Here is a 15,335-nt window from a genome sequence, read left to right as displayed (position 1 = left end):
CTTCGATGAAGAAAGCAGAAATGCCACCCAAACAAACAAGCATATCCAAAAGAATGTACCCAGTAACGTGAATAGTGAATTTCTGCTGTGGTAAAAAAAATTAACAATAACATTTTAATAGTGTATATATATATATATATATATATATATAAATACATTGTGTAATAACAAAAAAAAAATTCCATATATTATTTTTGGAATTTTTTCCATATTACTCGTCTAAATTAATATTATTTTTATGGTATTTTGCCAATTTAGGAGTACCCCTTTTATGATGTCACTGGGTTTTTACTCAATTTTTAGGGTATTGTTGATATTTTAAAGACTGATACATGAAGAATATAAGGAAGGAATAATTTTGGACATACCTTTGTAGGATGTTCCTGGTTGTCTTCTTTTGGAGCAGCATCAGACATATAGCGATAAGCATTGATATACCACTGCTAAAGTATGACAGAATGGAAAGGGGGGCGGCATCATATCTATCTTTCTCCTTTCCACTAAAAATGTTCTATCTTTCACCTTCTTCCCAAAGAATTCACAGCGCACACCTTAAAACCTCGATTTTAAATTCACATACTTTTGTTTTATCCGCAATTCCCTCACATCTTCTTTCTACCCGCCCCCCAATTCCTTTCGTTCGTACTTCAGCAGTGGATATTAATGTTTATCGCTATACCCTTGCTTCAAAAGAAGGCAACCAAGAACATCCTGCAAAAATACGTCCAAAATTATTCCTTCCTTATATTCTTCATGTATCTATTATGTCTTTAATATCAATAATGCCCCAAAAATAAGTAAAAAGTCAATAAAAGGGTTCACTCCTAAAGAAAAGTAGGAAAAATAGCCATAAAAATTAATAAAAAAAATATTCTTTACTGTGTGCTTGTACTAAATGGAAAATATGATGCGTGAATTGCGCGTATTGCCATACTAGGTACGATCGTATTTTGTCCATCTTTGAAAAACAAATTAAACTTTAACATGCAAATCATATTTCCTTCTGTAACTCTGGACTAAATCAATATTGTGATATTAATATTACTAAATAATACATGAATTGTCCTGTTATATCAGTTGCACGTTATGCAAATTATAAATATATTAATTACGATTTGCTCTTTAGTCCCATGAAAGAAAATCTAATAGTATCGCTTAAATTTTACATTACACGTGTGTAATTTAATTAACACGTAAATGTTAAATGATTTTAAAAGAGCATTATTATTATTTTTTCTAACCAACGACTTGCTTAGAGAAACGCTTAAATCTCGAAATGGCATCACTGACTAACCAACCATTCAGCGTATTTACATTATCAGTAGATAATTTAATAGCCTGTGTTTGCAACTTTTTCAGGCCCTAATAAAATTATGAAGAGCCATTTTGGTTTTGATATATTGGAAGCTTCAGGAATGTTCTCTTGGATTGGAAAGCTGAAAGTGGTCTCTGCAAAAATGCAAACGAGAAGAACGGGTGGGTTCGCTACTGGAAAAAGTGCGCAAATGCAAACACAATGCATTCCGCAACTCGGGATGGGTCCAGAAATGGCCCGCCTTACTCTTTCAGGAGTCATCTCGTTTTAGTCGGTGCGAATATGACAGGCTAGCCTAACACATCTCACCGTTGCACGAGTGCTCAGATGAAATGCAATCAGCGACGCTGAGGCTATTTCTGTCCTGTTTCCAAAACACAAAAACAGCGGGTCACTTATCTGGAGAATGCCAAGCATTAAAAAAAGTCATTTAAACGATGGCTGCTGTCACGTTACTCGAAGCGATGGCGCTTCCAAAGAAGTGGCAATTTCCATTGCAATCTTTGCTGTAAGCAAATATCGAAGAGGAAGCATTGCCGGACGCAGGATGAGTGACCGATAAATACAGGATAAATATCGCTGATCTTAGCGTTAAATAAAGCGAGTCGCAATAATCAGAACACGACTGCGCTATCAAACCTGCTCAGCACTGATCGCTTCTAGAAAAACAATCAATGGAGGCTCCGATAATGATGACGATGCGTTTGAGAGATGATCTCCGCAGGACGCCAGCGGAAGGGTTGAAAGGAACGAAGTATGTGAGTAAATTGGCGTTCCCTTTATAGCTATGGCTGAACCGAACAGAAGCCACTACGTACATCGTAGCGAAGGGCGAAAGAGCACGTTTCTCATTTGGTAATATTTTTTTTCTTATTTATTTAATTTTGATTTTCAAATTAACTTTGGATTTCTTAATTCTTTTTTTCGTTGGCGTTCTTTTCACAGAAGGTACAGAATGACTTACGAATACGCTTGTGGTGTTGCTCAACATAGAGGTGCGTTTCAATTACCGAATTAACTCAGCTTTTAGCTTACGTTTCAAACAACCCCTTGAAATAACACAGCTTTGCTGGTTCATAAACCAGCAACGTTCATATCAATGTGCTAGCTAGCACTAGAAAAAGTCTGTTTGGTACGAGAATGTGTCATTACTGTGGTATTACGTAGTCATGCGCTTTGCTTATCTGCCATTAAAAGTGCGCGTTCCTTTGTTGCGTACACCGAATGCAGTTTATGTACTTACGCCCAAATATTAAGCGAGAAGACAGCTTTTCGCGGGATTAGCAATTAGCATTGTAAACAGTTTATTATGCACTACTTTTTTTAATCGTAATTCACTTTTAACAAGAGTGCAGCACAATAAATATTGACCTGGGGATTTAATCGCTTACTAAATGCTTCGAAATTAGCATCGAAATGCCTCCGCGTTGGTGTTGGCGCCAGCTACCAATTAAACAAGGATCCAACTGATTAAGTAAGCAACTTTCGATATTTCTTTAAATAGATATTAATCGAAGCGCCTCTGCTTCTTGCTGACCGGTTTGCTTACAATTATCGCTTGCTTCCATAAGAGCCAAAAAGAATAACGACGCAAGCCACCCGCGATAATTTATCTTGCACGGACTTGGGTTATTTGCTGAGATTATCAAGGTTTGAATTAAATAAATACATCATCAAATATCTTTTCTTAAAGGCGTTACTTTACTTTTAAACTGTTATTAACTCTCCAGATCACCGATCCACGTATCCCACTGAATAGTGACCCTTCGTGTTCCTAACAGTTCCCTAAATTATTTGACTCAGTATACAAAAGAGATTCGTTTAGGTTGATTCGGTAATTCTCACTAATTCTGTTCAAACACTTGAATCGCTTCATATTTGAACAGAAAATTTACACAACAATCTCTCTCTCTCTCTCTCTCTCTCTCTCTCTCTCTCTCCCCTCTTCATTTATTCTACCGCTGTCTTTTGGAAAAGTCTTCCCTCTAATGCAGTTCCTGAAAAGGAATTGTAGTTCCTAATGTAGTTCCTCTATAGTTCTTCAGACGCAATGTTTACATCTTTTCCCTCATCTTTCTCTCCATAACAATGTACTATCGGTTGAACGGATCGGTTTACTGACTGCTATTTTAAAAAACGGATATCCGGTTCAATTATAATTGGCCTAATTATTATTAGGTCAATAATAATTGACCTAAGAAAAATAAGAATGCAAACAGCTGTGAGATGTTCCCATTTTAAGGTGAATCTCAATCAAGACTGATTTAGAGAGCTAAGGAAAACACTTCGCTTTTCCAAGCCACTTTGGGAGTGAAATTAGCGGAACGGTGGCCTCGCACGATGGCCATGAATTTCACCACCATCCGCGAAGGCATTCACAAAACAGCTGTGAGACAGAACGATTCGAGCCCACATAGAGTAGCTCGAAACTCCATTCCCTCCGGTAATTTGATGATTTCGTACTGCTTTAATGAATGATCCTCCTACCATTCTTCATTGTGTTAATCAAGGATAATCGAAAGGGATTACACGTAAGGATAAAAGATATCACACCGAGAGGAAGAGCCGAATCGATAGGAAACTTAGAAAGTGTGGGAAACGGTAATTCGGAACCTCTTAGTATAGGAGCTGCGCGCCCACGTTCGTTGGTCTGATAATTGATTCAAGCACGTGCATTTCGTATGCGAATCCTGTCTATGGATCGGGAAACAGTGTGTGTGTGTGTGGTAAGAGATCAATAGAATGACGACACTTTTCATAACTGGGTCTTTCTGAAACTTTTACTTCTTCTACAAATGAAATCGAACTTCGCAGAAAAAAAAAGTGTGATGTTGGAGAGAAGCGGCTCTGAGTTGATCATTTGGGTGGGAAAAGACCGATTTGAATGGATTAAAACAATTAATCCAGAACTGTTTGAGAACTTTTAAATGGCTGATTGGTCTTCTGCTACAGATGGAAATAAAACTGAGGATGGGATTAACCTTGTGGTAAGGTAATAAGTTCAGGACGATCTGGTTTCTTGCACGTAAATACATGCGTGGACTTTCGGTGAACTCCCTTTCAAGCGCTCCTTTTGGCTTCCTTCTTATCAAATAACCTTCTATGGAAACTCCGTGACACCAGAACGTTTATAAATAAAAATATACAGAGATGAATTGTGTTTTACTCTTCATTTTAATTGGAAACAGTCTGCCTGCCCTCTGAGTACTGATTTCCAAGTGAAAGCACAGCTAAATCTGAACCCACACTGCGCAGCACAAAGCGCTCAGCAGTGGGTCGAAATATACCTGATATTGCTCATTGAACCTTCAGTAGCAGTTCTGGAAAAATTAATTTTCTGAATAGTAAGAAGAAAATTAGTTTTCCCAGAAGTTTCTCAGGAACTCGTAAATTTCAAGTCCACACGGTGTCACGACTAAAACATCGTCTTCCCTCCTTTTCTCATTACAGGCTTAGACTGTTGTGGCCAGCTATGGAAAGACAGGACAGTTAGCGCTAGGTTCATATGACTGCAAAATACCTAAGGGCTCAACCAATGATTTGAATTATTTGCCAAAAAGCACCGAGTTTCTAAGTTCGGTCTTTCTACTTCCATTTAAAAGTGGGAATCTTAGACATAGATGACAACGCCTGAAATGTTCCTCTTATCATAAAAAATAGAATTTGAACATAAAACAGAGAGAGAGAGAGAGACAGAGAGAGATTACCGCTCAAATGAAAGAGTATATTATTGAAAAGCCCCGGCATTCATATGTCATGCAGATGATTATTTCCAAGTCACAAACTGCTGTGATATTGTTTCTGAGTGCTCTGTCAGAAGAAAGAAAGAAAGAAAGAAACATGAAATACATTTTACTTCCATTTACGGAAGCTCCAAGAAAGATTCATATTAGTGCCCTGCTGTGAATGCTTTATTCCGAAGGGATTTCTTCTGAGGATTAATCTTCCTCTGACACAAAACGGTTTATTGGGGGGGGGGGCACACATGAACGCTGCATATGTTTAATCTTGACCTTACATCACGGCGAAGTTAATAGCCTCGGCCGGGATTACGACCGACAACCAATGCAACGAGGTCAAAATATTTTTCGTGTTTTAATTGCCATCCACCAGAAGTTGCACATTTTGCAGGAGGGAAAACCATGCCATTCTCGTGCGAGATAAGGTTCCTCACCTTCTGCCAAAAAGTTTTCATAAAGATTGCTTGCGTCCTGACGAGATTCGAACCCACGTTTTTCCAGATGAACGACACGCTGTGTAATATTTGGTGTTCAAAAGCGAAAGATGTGAAGGGTTCACATCTTTCGCTTCTTTCTTAGATCTGGGATTGGTAGTTGGTAGGATTGCGGTCCACAGCAAGGAATGGTGAAAACCGAAGACAACTGCCTTAAAGAGATCGAGGAGGGATAAAGAAATGGTTATTTTACTCGATAAGCACTAATTAGATCCCACGAAATCTTAAATCTGAAATGGGGCCACGTAAGTTACTCCCTCGGGGTCATTTATTCATTCACTGACGAAGTGGCTTCTTCGAGCCAAAATTATTATCACAAAAAATGTTTTTTTGATAAAATTTGAGATATTATTCTGCTACGATGTGTGAAAAAATACCGCGTGCAAAGCAAACTTGCTGGTTTTATGTCGGGTGAGTATCGTGCGCAGTTAACCGCAAAAGGGGCAGTTTCGGAAGAAAACGTTTCCTTTTTTGCCGCAAAATGTTACTGAAAGGCAAGACCAAAGTTCACTTTTTCCTCGTATTTTTAAAGACAGGAAGAAAAGAACTTATTGCTTAAAAGAAATGAATTCCTTTATTGTAAATCCCATCCAAAGTGTTCTCGACCTCTAATGCATCAGTGCAGCGAAAGTCAAAATAATCCAGAAACCCTACTCTAGATACCAGACACGAAACCTTTGCCATTCGACTTCAGGCCCCCAATAAGCAGGGTGATGGTCTCATACCCGTGACAAAAAGGGACTACCACTTAAAATCCATCACGAAAAATATTCACCACTGGTAAATGAGGGAAAGTAAATGCCCCGCATGATATCAGTATTAGAGAACTGTTATTAGTCGTCGCACGACTAATAACATACTACAATTAATTAATTAAAACCGACTCTTTCGATCTCTCGGTTCATAAAGGCTTTTTATGGAAGATAGGAAGAAGACAGTTGATGTTAAATAAATAAATCGTCGGAGCAGCACGATTCGACGTAGATTAAATATGACTACGATCGCCACTCTTCGGTTCTTTCGTAGAGTTTGTATGTAATTGTTGGAGAAGTGAAAGTCCGATTGATGTGTCATGGTAGCAAAGCTGCGTGATTTGGGTGGGGGGGGGGGCAGTTCATTCCGTGAAGGTGTGGGATGGATTTGAGGAAAGAAGAGAGATGGAGCTAGATAAAAGAGACAGACTACATGCCAATGGATTTGGTATGACGCGACGCAGACTGACAGACTTTCTTAGGAACACAGTTACGACTCTTAGACAAGCGATGTGGTTGTTTTTCCACTGATTGAACACCCGGGACATTTCACCTTTTGAGATGCGAACCAGGCAGCTGTGCTGTTTTCAAAATCGTGCTGCGGCTAGACCCACAGTAATCCCTTCCTCGAACTCTGAAGGATCTTTTGTTTTTCGCGATCAACACTTGACGATTACTCACAGCAGCATTCTTAAATAGTTGCCTAGAACACGTGGTTACGCACGTGACCAAATATTTTGCATATACACTTACATTGCGAACCATGAATCGTGTAACTTGTTTGAATGTACTTTCCAAACGATCAAAATTAGATTTTTCACTCGCTTTGAAAAAATGCGTTTCTTTGCTAAAGCTCTCCTGGTTTGTTGATAGAATACAAATATCGTTTAAATATGTCTTCTGAGCACTCCACGACTTTTTCGTTAAAGATTTATTTTCTTAATAGTTACAAAGACTACTTCTGATTTTAGTACACATTCATGTATGAAACTTTTCGATTATTTTCGAAATTGAAAATTAATAAGTATATTTGGTTTTTAAAAGTAATGATTGTTTTTTCGTGTTAATCTTAACATCGTATTCTGTTGTGTTGGATTTCTCTGCGTTAAAAAAGTCTGACTCGCTCAGATTGAAAACATACTTGCTCAGTTTCTGTAAACAAATGATTTTTATCAAGTTTAGATTAATAATTTAATATTTTCATTTCATTCCAGTGGATTTTTACTTGGACGATGGTTTGCAAACTTGGTCAACATCGTAATTAAATTCACAAGTGAGTTTAATATTGCGCGAAGTAAAAAAAAAAGCTTTTTCTGACTTCCTTATTCTTCACTTGACTAACAGCTTTTTATTTTAATATTGCTCAGGCTGATGTTTCTTACCAAGCAATTGTGGCAATAAAAACATATTATGAGGAGGTCGGTGAAGGGAGATGATTATGTAGTCCAGCTGAAATAAGCGAAGGAGCGAAAAATTTTAAGGTAGTCCCTCGATTCCAGAAGAATTTGCTTAATTTCCAGGTTGTACCAAAAATTCACGTTCCACAAAGATGTATTTTGGACACACACACACACACACGTACGGTGTGTGTATCTTAATGCTGGACGATCGAAAATCTATTGCAAATATTTTCATTGATAGAAATATATTCTGACTAAAGAAATTTTGTGTCTGTCTCTTCAGTTTGACATTTTCTTCCTTACAGCGCTATTAGAATCTCTTCTCACGATTTCGAGCTAAATGACATCTACAGGATTACAACATCTTGAATCTGTCATTCTCAGAGGGAAGATGCCAGTAAAGAAACACTTGCAATGACACTGTGACGGTTGCATTTGAGTTCAAGGGCGCCGTAGATCTTCGACAGGATAAAAGAAAACAAGATTACTTGAGAAAGCTAATGGGATGAAAGAAGAACACCAGGTTCTAGTGATAGCCGCCAAAAACATCTCTTAATTTTACAGGAAGAAAATCATCATATTATTGTTCTTTAAGAAATGATCCTAACAGTGGCAATGCATTGCTTGCATTAGAATCAGTCGAAAATGCGCAGATAATAACGCAATTTGGCTAAACATCAGCATAACCAACGAGTTCAAAATTGCGTCGCAGTACGATTAACATATTTGGTTCAACGTGAAGAGCATTCTTTGAATATGAAAGTATTGTGCATCAACAATTCTTTCCTGCATGCTATTCCTGAGGTCTCTTTAGGGGTGACGTTCGAAGAAAATAACGAGGCGTGATACGCACTGAACTTGTCAGCATTGAATCGCATTTCATTTGGTGCATCTGTTTGCAGGTGAGAGCAAATACTCAGTGATCAAGACTGAGAAGCAAAGAGGTTTCAGAGATCCAGATCGAATTATGTTGGACAATCACGAGGGAAAAAAGAAACATTAACAGCGGTGTTTCATTAGTGACAGAAACGATGCATTATGGGAAGAAATTCGCAAGACGACTATTCTGAGCGGCACAACAATCTAACATAATTAAGGTGGAACTTCACTTTGTTTGGAGAACCTTTTAAAAATAGCGACTTCAGTCATTTTTGGAAAGGTTTAGTGAGAAAAAGAAACAAATTTCAGACTTTTAATGGTAATGCCATTCACGAAAAATTGTTTAACCTGCATCATCAAAGACCAGCAGATGGCGCTCCTTAGGAAAATGGAAATCCGTGAAAGGTGAAAATCTTTCAAAACACAGAAGTAGAGAGAATGATTGAATAGGAAAAAAAGTGTTCTACTGTATGAGTTCAAAATTGAACTGTGAAGTGGATTGCTGCTGCTATAAGTGTTTTAACAGATTTAGAATCACTGATTCGATTACCGAGTTTTCTCTGTATCTATTTCCAAAGTGATAAAATTTCTGTTCCCTTCAAAGTAGTCCCCTGTACTGGCGATAAACCGTTCCCAACGTTTCTTCTAGTGTCGGAGTGCTTCCTGGAACGCACTTTCTGTGATGGCGCGCAGTTCTCTTATCGCATTTTCCTGAATCTCCTCTACGGCTGTTTGGAAACGAAGTCCTTTCAAAGTGGTTTTAAGTTTGGTAAACAGCAAACCGTCTGCTGGGACTACGTCCGGAGAATCGGGTGGATGGGGCACAACGGATGTCTGATGTTTTGCCATATAATTCCAGATGAGGAGCAGCGAGTGAGCCGGAGCATTTTCATGGTGCAACATCCAAGTCTGATTTTCTCACAATTCAGGCCTCTTATTAAAAATGCAAAATATCAATTCACTGATTTCTGATAGCCTTTCCTCTAAGTGGAGGATTCCTAAAAGGAACTGCAAGAATTTCAAGGGACTGTCTCAAGCGTCTGACAACAAATCTTTGATCATATCTGCTGTTCCGTTCTTCTGTAACCTTAAGATGCATCTCAATGCTGGCGATCAATTCCTTAAATTCTCGGAATTCTCATTGGAAGCGGAAGAAAGATTGAAGCATTCTTTACCTCGAAACGCTGCCTTTCTGCATAAAAAAAGTGATTAAGCGACAGATGCCCCTTTCTAGATCTGGTAAAAGAAGCCGTTCATAACTAGTCGTGTGAGTTAATACATGCCGTTGGAAGAGTCTCATCCGCCCCTCCACGTTTCTTTTTGACAGTGTGGCACGCTCGTAAGCGTATCACGCTATCACCTGAGTTACATAAATGTGGGTTGTCTAATTCCAATTTCGACATTTCTGACTGAACAATAAGACATTTTACTCAATAAAAAAGGTGTTTGTATGATTCCGGGTGCCTGTGGAGATGGAAATTGCTTCTCAACAGACCCAACACCAAATACGTGAACGGTTTGATTCTAGTTTCCGAAGGAATGATTTTCTACTCTACGCGTTTCTGTGCCGGTTCCTGAGTTAGTCGATCACCGAACCAATCAGATCGAGATTTTTCTTTCTGATAATTCGGGGTTTTATAATTCGCATCTCAAAAAAATCGACCGTAGAATTCACACACTTTCGGACATAATATATACCTGTTAGGTTTGAGCTCCACGAGATAGCAATACTTCTTTTCCGTAATCTCTCTCTCTCTCTCCCTCGAACATTTTGGTTTATTGACAGTTTCGAGTTCAATATCAATGTTGGCTGAAGGTCGGTTGACCACATTCTGCCTCCTACCGTTCTTCTAAAAGTTAGCACGAAAGGAGCTCCGCCTCTCGTTTTGGGAATAAAATGGGTTAAATAATTTGGTTATTTACTTATTTTATTCCCAACTAAAATCTATTCCTTCCTTGATTAGTAATTCAAATCGCGCCATGCAGTTAATGTTTCATCACTTCGCAATTCAAAAAAAAAAAAAGTGATTTGTAAAAAATTACAAAATGTAGAGGAGCATTGAATTCCAAGCTGCCTGATTTTAATCCAAATCATCGCAGACCGTCCTTGTCTGGTGCCTCTTGGGTCCAGACCTGGTAGGTCGCTGCAAATCCTTAAAGGTAGAAAGAAAGCGTTCTTTCTACCTTTAAGAATGAATTTAAATGAATAAGCTTTCAAAGAACAGGAATTTTTGCAACTTGTCATTTGTACGTAGGCGCAGATAATAATCTTTCGTAATGCCATCTGTAGGGAGTGAAAAGAGTGCGACCTTGATTAGTAAGAGTAATTGTTGTTTTTAGCTACCGATATATACCTTACACACCCTATTAACCTTACACAGCCTCTGTAAAGATTTCTCGGTTGAATGTTTGATCAAAGCAATCGCAATGATTTTAAGCGCCTCAATGACCCACTGAAACGCATTTATTTTCAGACGAAAAGAGTAGCAGTTTGCACGAAGCTATTTCGTAGAAATTCTGACGTCTTTCAGTCTATTTTTGGCGGCGCTATAAATTTGATTAATTAGCTATAGACAATAATCTGATTTAATTTAATGCATAGTATAGAGAATACTGTGTGGCGGTGAGTTTCCATTTGGATGCAAATAAATAATGAATAAAGATGGAAAAGCACCTAGCAACACGTTTGGAATGAGTCTTAATGCGCTGCACAGATCAAAGCCACTCGTTTGCAAACTTAAGTAAACCCTTTGTAAAGGAACGAAATTCTCACTCAGGGATGAAGTCTTGAATTACTTGCACTGTTTTTAGCATGCCATGAAAAAATTAAAAGAAAAAAGAAAAGAAAACATGAAGTTTTTGAAGTAAAAATTTTATTTAGGACTAAATTGACGGCGGACAGCCTAAGGTCCAAGTTATATTCGCTCAGAAAACAGGGGAACTTGTACTTAAAAATATCTCTTCAAGTATCTTTCCAGCACTGAATTCAGAATAAAGCAAGTTTGAAATGGATCCACATTATGTCGAGTCCCAGAAAAATCATTTATTGCGTCGTACCCGCTCGCTCGCTCTGATGCAGTCGAGAAATTTCAGGCATCCGTCAAGTAATGGAACTTGTGTGTTCAGTTACGATCAGAGCTTCCGTAGCACAGCGGGAAGAAGAAGAAGTGCCGTTCATTGGTTGGAATGACTCGGGAAGAAATAACTGCTAACACGTGACGAATATTTGCAAAGAGCTTTCAAACGAAGATAAGTTAGTGGTAGGCGGCAGAGTTTTTCCACCTGGAAAATTGAGTTTCAATCTAACAGTGCGATGTTTTCCACCTGGAAAATATCGCACTGTTAGATTGTTGTCGTCGCTCAGTTTTAGATAATCCCACTCACGAAAGATTGCCGACCTATCGTACATATAGTGCCATGGGTGGGCTAAGGAGTACACTGGAGACCAAAGGTGTTATTTCAGTCCTCCACTAAGCGGGTAGTGGGTTTCATTCAGGGAGATGAAGTTCATCTCCCTGAGTGAAGCCCACTATCACAAGCACATCCGCCTACAACAAATGTACAGCAGAGTCGCTAACCAAGACGACATTGAGGTATAATGTTCAATGAAATAGTACTAATTTATCGTTTATTGCATATTTATTATGATTGAAAATTTCATAAACTACTTAAAATTATCATATTAAATAAAAGTATATTTATTTAAATATTAAAAATAAACTCTCATTTTTAGTATATGTTAAAGAAAGCAAATATTGATGGCCTTCAATAAGTTGGCGTCGTAGGCAATTAACTATTCTTGGGTTTCTCGGCAAAACACGCGCTCTTAGCATCGATAGCACACTCGCCTAATGACCTTAGCTGCCTATACATAATCCTACGAATTATCAACTTTGGCTTAGAGCAAAAATATTGTACGAATTGGCAAAGCGGAAGCTCGGGCTACTTTTTTGTTGTTGTTAGTTTCGTGGATGTGAATCCTTTTCATCGAAAGGTTCTAAACCTATAGAATATCATTCGCATGTGGGCTAAGGGTTAGCCTACACTGTGATTCAGAAAAAAAAAGCATGGAACTTTTCCAAATACTTCAGGCCTCAAATGGGCAGGGAGATGGTCTCGTGCCATCGATGACATTCATCAAAACCTCCATCTTTCTATTGTGACAGCTTTGTATTGTAATTCTCGAAGTCGTAGAACTTGGTCAAGGAATATGTTATCAGTAACACTTGAGATTCTACATGATATGCCCTGTCTTAAACCATCCCCATTAAATCTGTAATAGGCCAAAGTATTATTGATTAAATTCCCTAACGTATTAAAATCGAGAGTTCAACGTACTTGCGTTTGTTGTCTCAGAATACTGCTTCTTTATGGTGTTCGGTGCAGATAGCATCGAATCCATTTCAGAAATGCTGCTGGCATCACCAGTAATAAAAATGAACAGAAAAAATAATAAATGCGAAACCATCATCGGAAACAAACCAGTCTTTATTGCAGAAAACTTTTGCAATGCAAAACAAGGAACATGCGCTGCAAAAGGAACTTACCTGTCCACTCCGATTGCTGTGAGCGTGTACACGCTTACAATAACGGAACAATGTTGCATGAACTGAACAAACGGGCAAAACATGGGGTCGAATATCCACTTGCCAAGCATGAAGTCTGTGTAGGTGAACGGTATAGAGAACACCGCCATGGTTATATCGGATAATGCCAAGTTGATCAGGAACACGCGGAGCTCCCTGGAGGAGCGCTTCCCCACGAGCAGAACTAAGATGACCGTCAGATTACCTCCGAGTGCTAACACGGCCGTGACCGAATAAAGGGTGATCAGGAAAACCTGCATCGGATACTCCAGAGCTTCCAGAGGCGGGTAGTCGAGGTCTTCGAGACCAGAGTCGGACGAGTTAGACAAATTTTCAAACAAATCGTAGTACATAGTTGACCTCAGGATAACATTAAAGTTCTCGTTAGAAGGCGTATCAGGGGAGCGACAGAGTTGACTGCTTGCTGCCTCTTTTATGTATGGAAAGCGTCATCGCGTGTCGAATAGAGCGGAAACATCTCAGTGCGTTTATTTGAACACCGTAGCTGCAAATGAAAATCATTTGTGACTGATTGAAGGGGATGGCAAACAACTGTCGCTCATGGACGTAATTTTTTAAAGCATGCAACTCTTGCAGCAAGCAAGCGCAAGATGTGTCAGCCACGCGAACTTCTATTTCTACTGACAACATGCGAAGGTTCATCCGCTCATAAATGGCATTTCGGAGGGGATCAAATGCGCAAGAGTGTTACGTCACGACAACTCCTTCGGTGTTCGGGAGTTCACAGAGAATCTGACGCAAACTTGACAATGCGCTTGCGAGCGCATTGACGAGTACGCAATACGTTTCCCTCGCCAGCTCACAGTACACAAACACGCACGTTGAGCGCCTTATGGTTCGGTCGATTTAGTGCAGAAACGACTGATTAAACAGTTTTCATCTCTACATTCCTGACTTCCGCTACGATTCGATTGTGGACCCAAACAAAAGTCCGTGTTAGCAAACAAACTGTTGGTCAACATATTGTGACAATTAAACATTGTTCGTTATCGAAGTTCTGGTCAAATCATCAGAGTTTCTTGGCTTTAATAAAGCCGAGAAACTTTACTAGAAACTTTACCAACAAACTGGAGCGCCTCGTACGACGCCCGTGCGCGTGTCCTGTTAACTCCTCTCAGTATGTATCCCCATTTTATCATTCTAAATATCAAATAAGCGAAATGCCTCATTAAGACACCTAGCGTGCGAAAAGAGCAGTGATTCTAAAATTTAAAAAAAATGTATTTTTATATGTTCAGTGCTTTATAAGGATTTGTGTGTAAATCGGAAGTGATCGTCACTTGGTTCTAAGCATGATAAAATGAATGTGATATTGAAAAAATTATCCAAGAAAGTTTTATTCAAGCAGCTTTTAGAGGCGAACTCAAGTATAAAAATATCATTAAAGCAAAAAGAATTCTAAAACCTGACCAAGCCATGGAGTCTCAGTGGCAACTCTCAAGAAAGCACCGATTGACTCCCCCTGGGGAGGCACGTGGTGAAGATGTCTGCAAGGTTTGAAAATTCAGACTTCAGTGGTGGACACAAGAAGTTAAAGAAGCAGCTTGGGAAAAGAAGAAGAAAGCATATCGAAAGTTCCTATTAAGTAAGTTCGGCAAATAATACCCTGAGAGAATATACAGAGGGGAAATGTAAGACTGCTCAGCAACAATTAGCTGAAGAAAACTCATGGGAAGACTTTGAAGTATGGAAACTGAATATCATGAAGGTGGTAAAATATTCTGCAGTCTGTTGAGCAAACTTCGAAACGGAGAAAACAGTGCAGTAAAAGGAATTAGACGTGATAAAGATGGTGGAAAAAAAAACTGAAGATAAAGCTACTGTGGCCATCTAGATGAATTACTTTGAAACATTATTAAATGAGATAAGCAGCGACTAAAACGGGATGATAAAAATCTAACAGGAATGCAGTGAGGAGTCAACGTTTGAGGAAGAAATGGCTATCAAAAGCCTGAAATGTGGAAAGGAAGCTGCAGTGGATGATATTCGACCAGAAATGCTCAAATAGGGATGTGTAAAAGTTTTACTAGGGCAGCATAAGACATTCTTTGAAGCTCAACTTACGGATGCTCGAAGTTGAGTTCTTATACAGTTCCCATCTGTAAAAAAAATAATAAAAAAACTGAAACTGAATAAAACTGAAAACTA

General features: G+C 38.8%; 1 protein-coding gene across 1 annotated transcript in view; it reads right to left on the bottom strand.

Annotated features, from left to right (window-relative positions):
• Positions 1-13,519, bottom strand: part of LOC150095817 (substance-P receptor-like) — a 118,971-nt gene extending 105,452 nt beyond the window's left edge. The window contains exon 1 of the mRNA XM_090409539.1: positions 13,128-13,519. Coding sequence (XP_090265665.1) covers positions 13,128-13,519 — 392 coding nt within the window. The remainder of the gene's footprint in view (positions 1-13,127) is intronic.
• Between the last annotated feature and the right edge of the window lie 1,816 nt (positions 13,520-15,335).

The sequence above is a fragment of the Typopeltis vanoorti genome, chromosome 19 (assembly GCF_054136105.1).
Source record: "Typopeltis vanoorti isolate ZY-2024b chromosome 19, IOZ_Tvanoo_1.0, whole genome shotgun sequence".
NCBI classification, from domain to species: Eukaryota; Metazoa; Arthropoda; class Arachnida; order Uropygi; family Thelyphonidae; genus Typopeltis; species Typopeltis vanoorti.
Note: the sequence above shows the minus strand (reverse complement) of the source record. Positions and strands in the feature narration are given on the sequence as shown.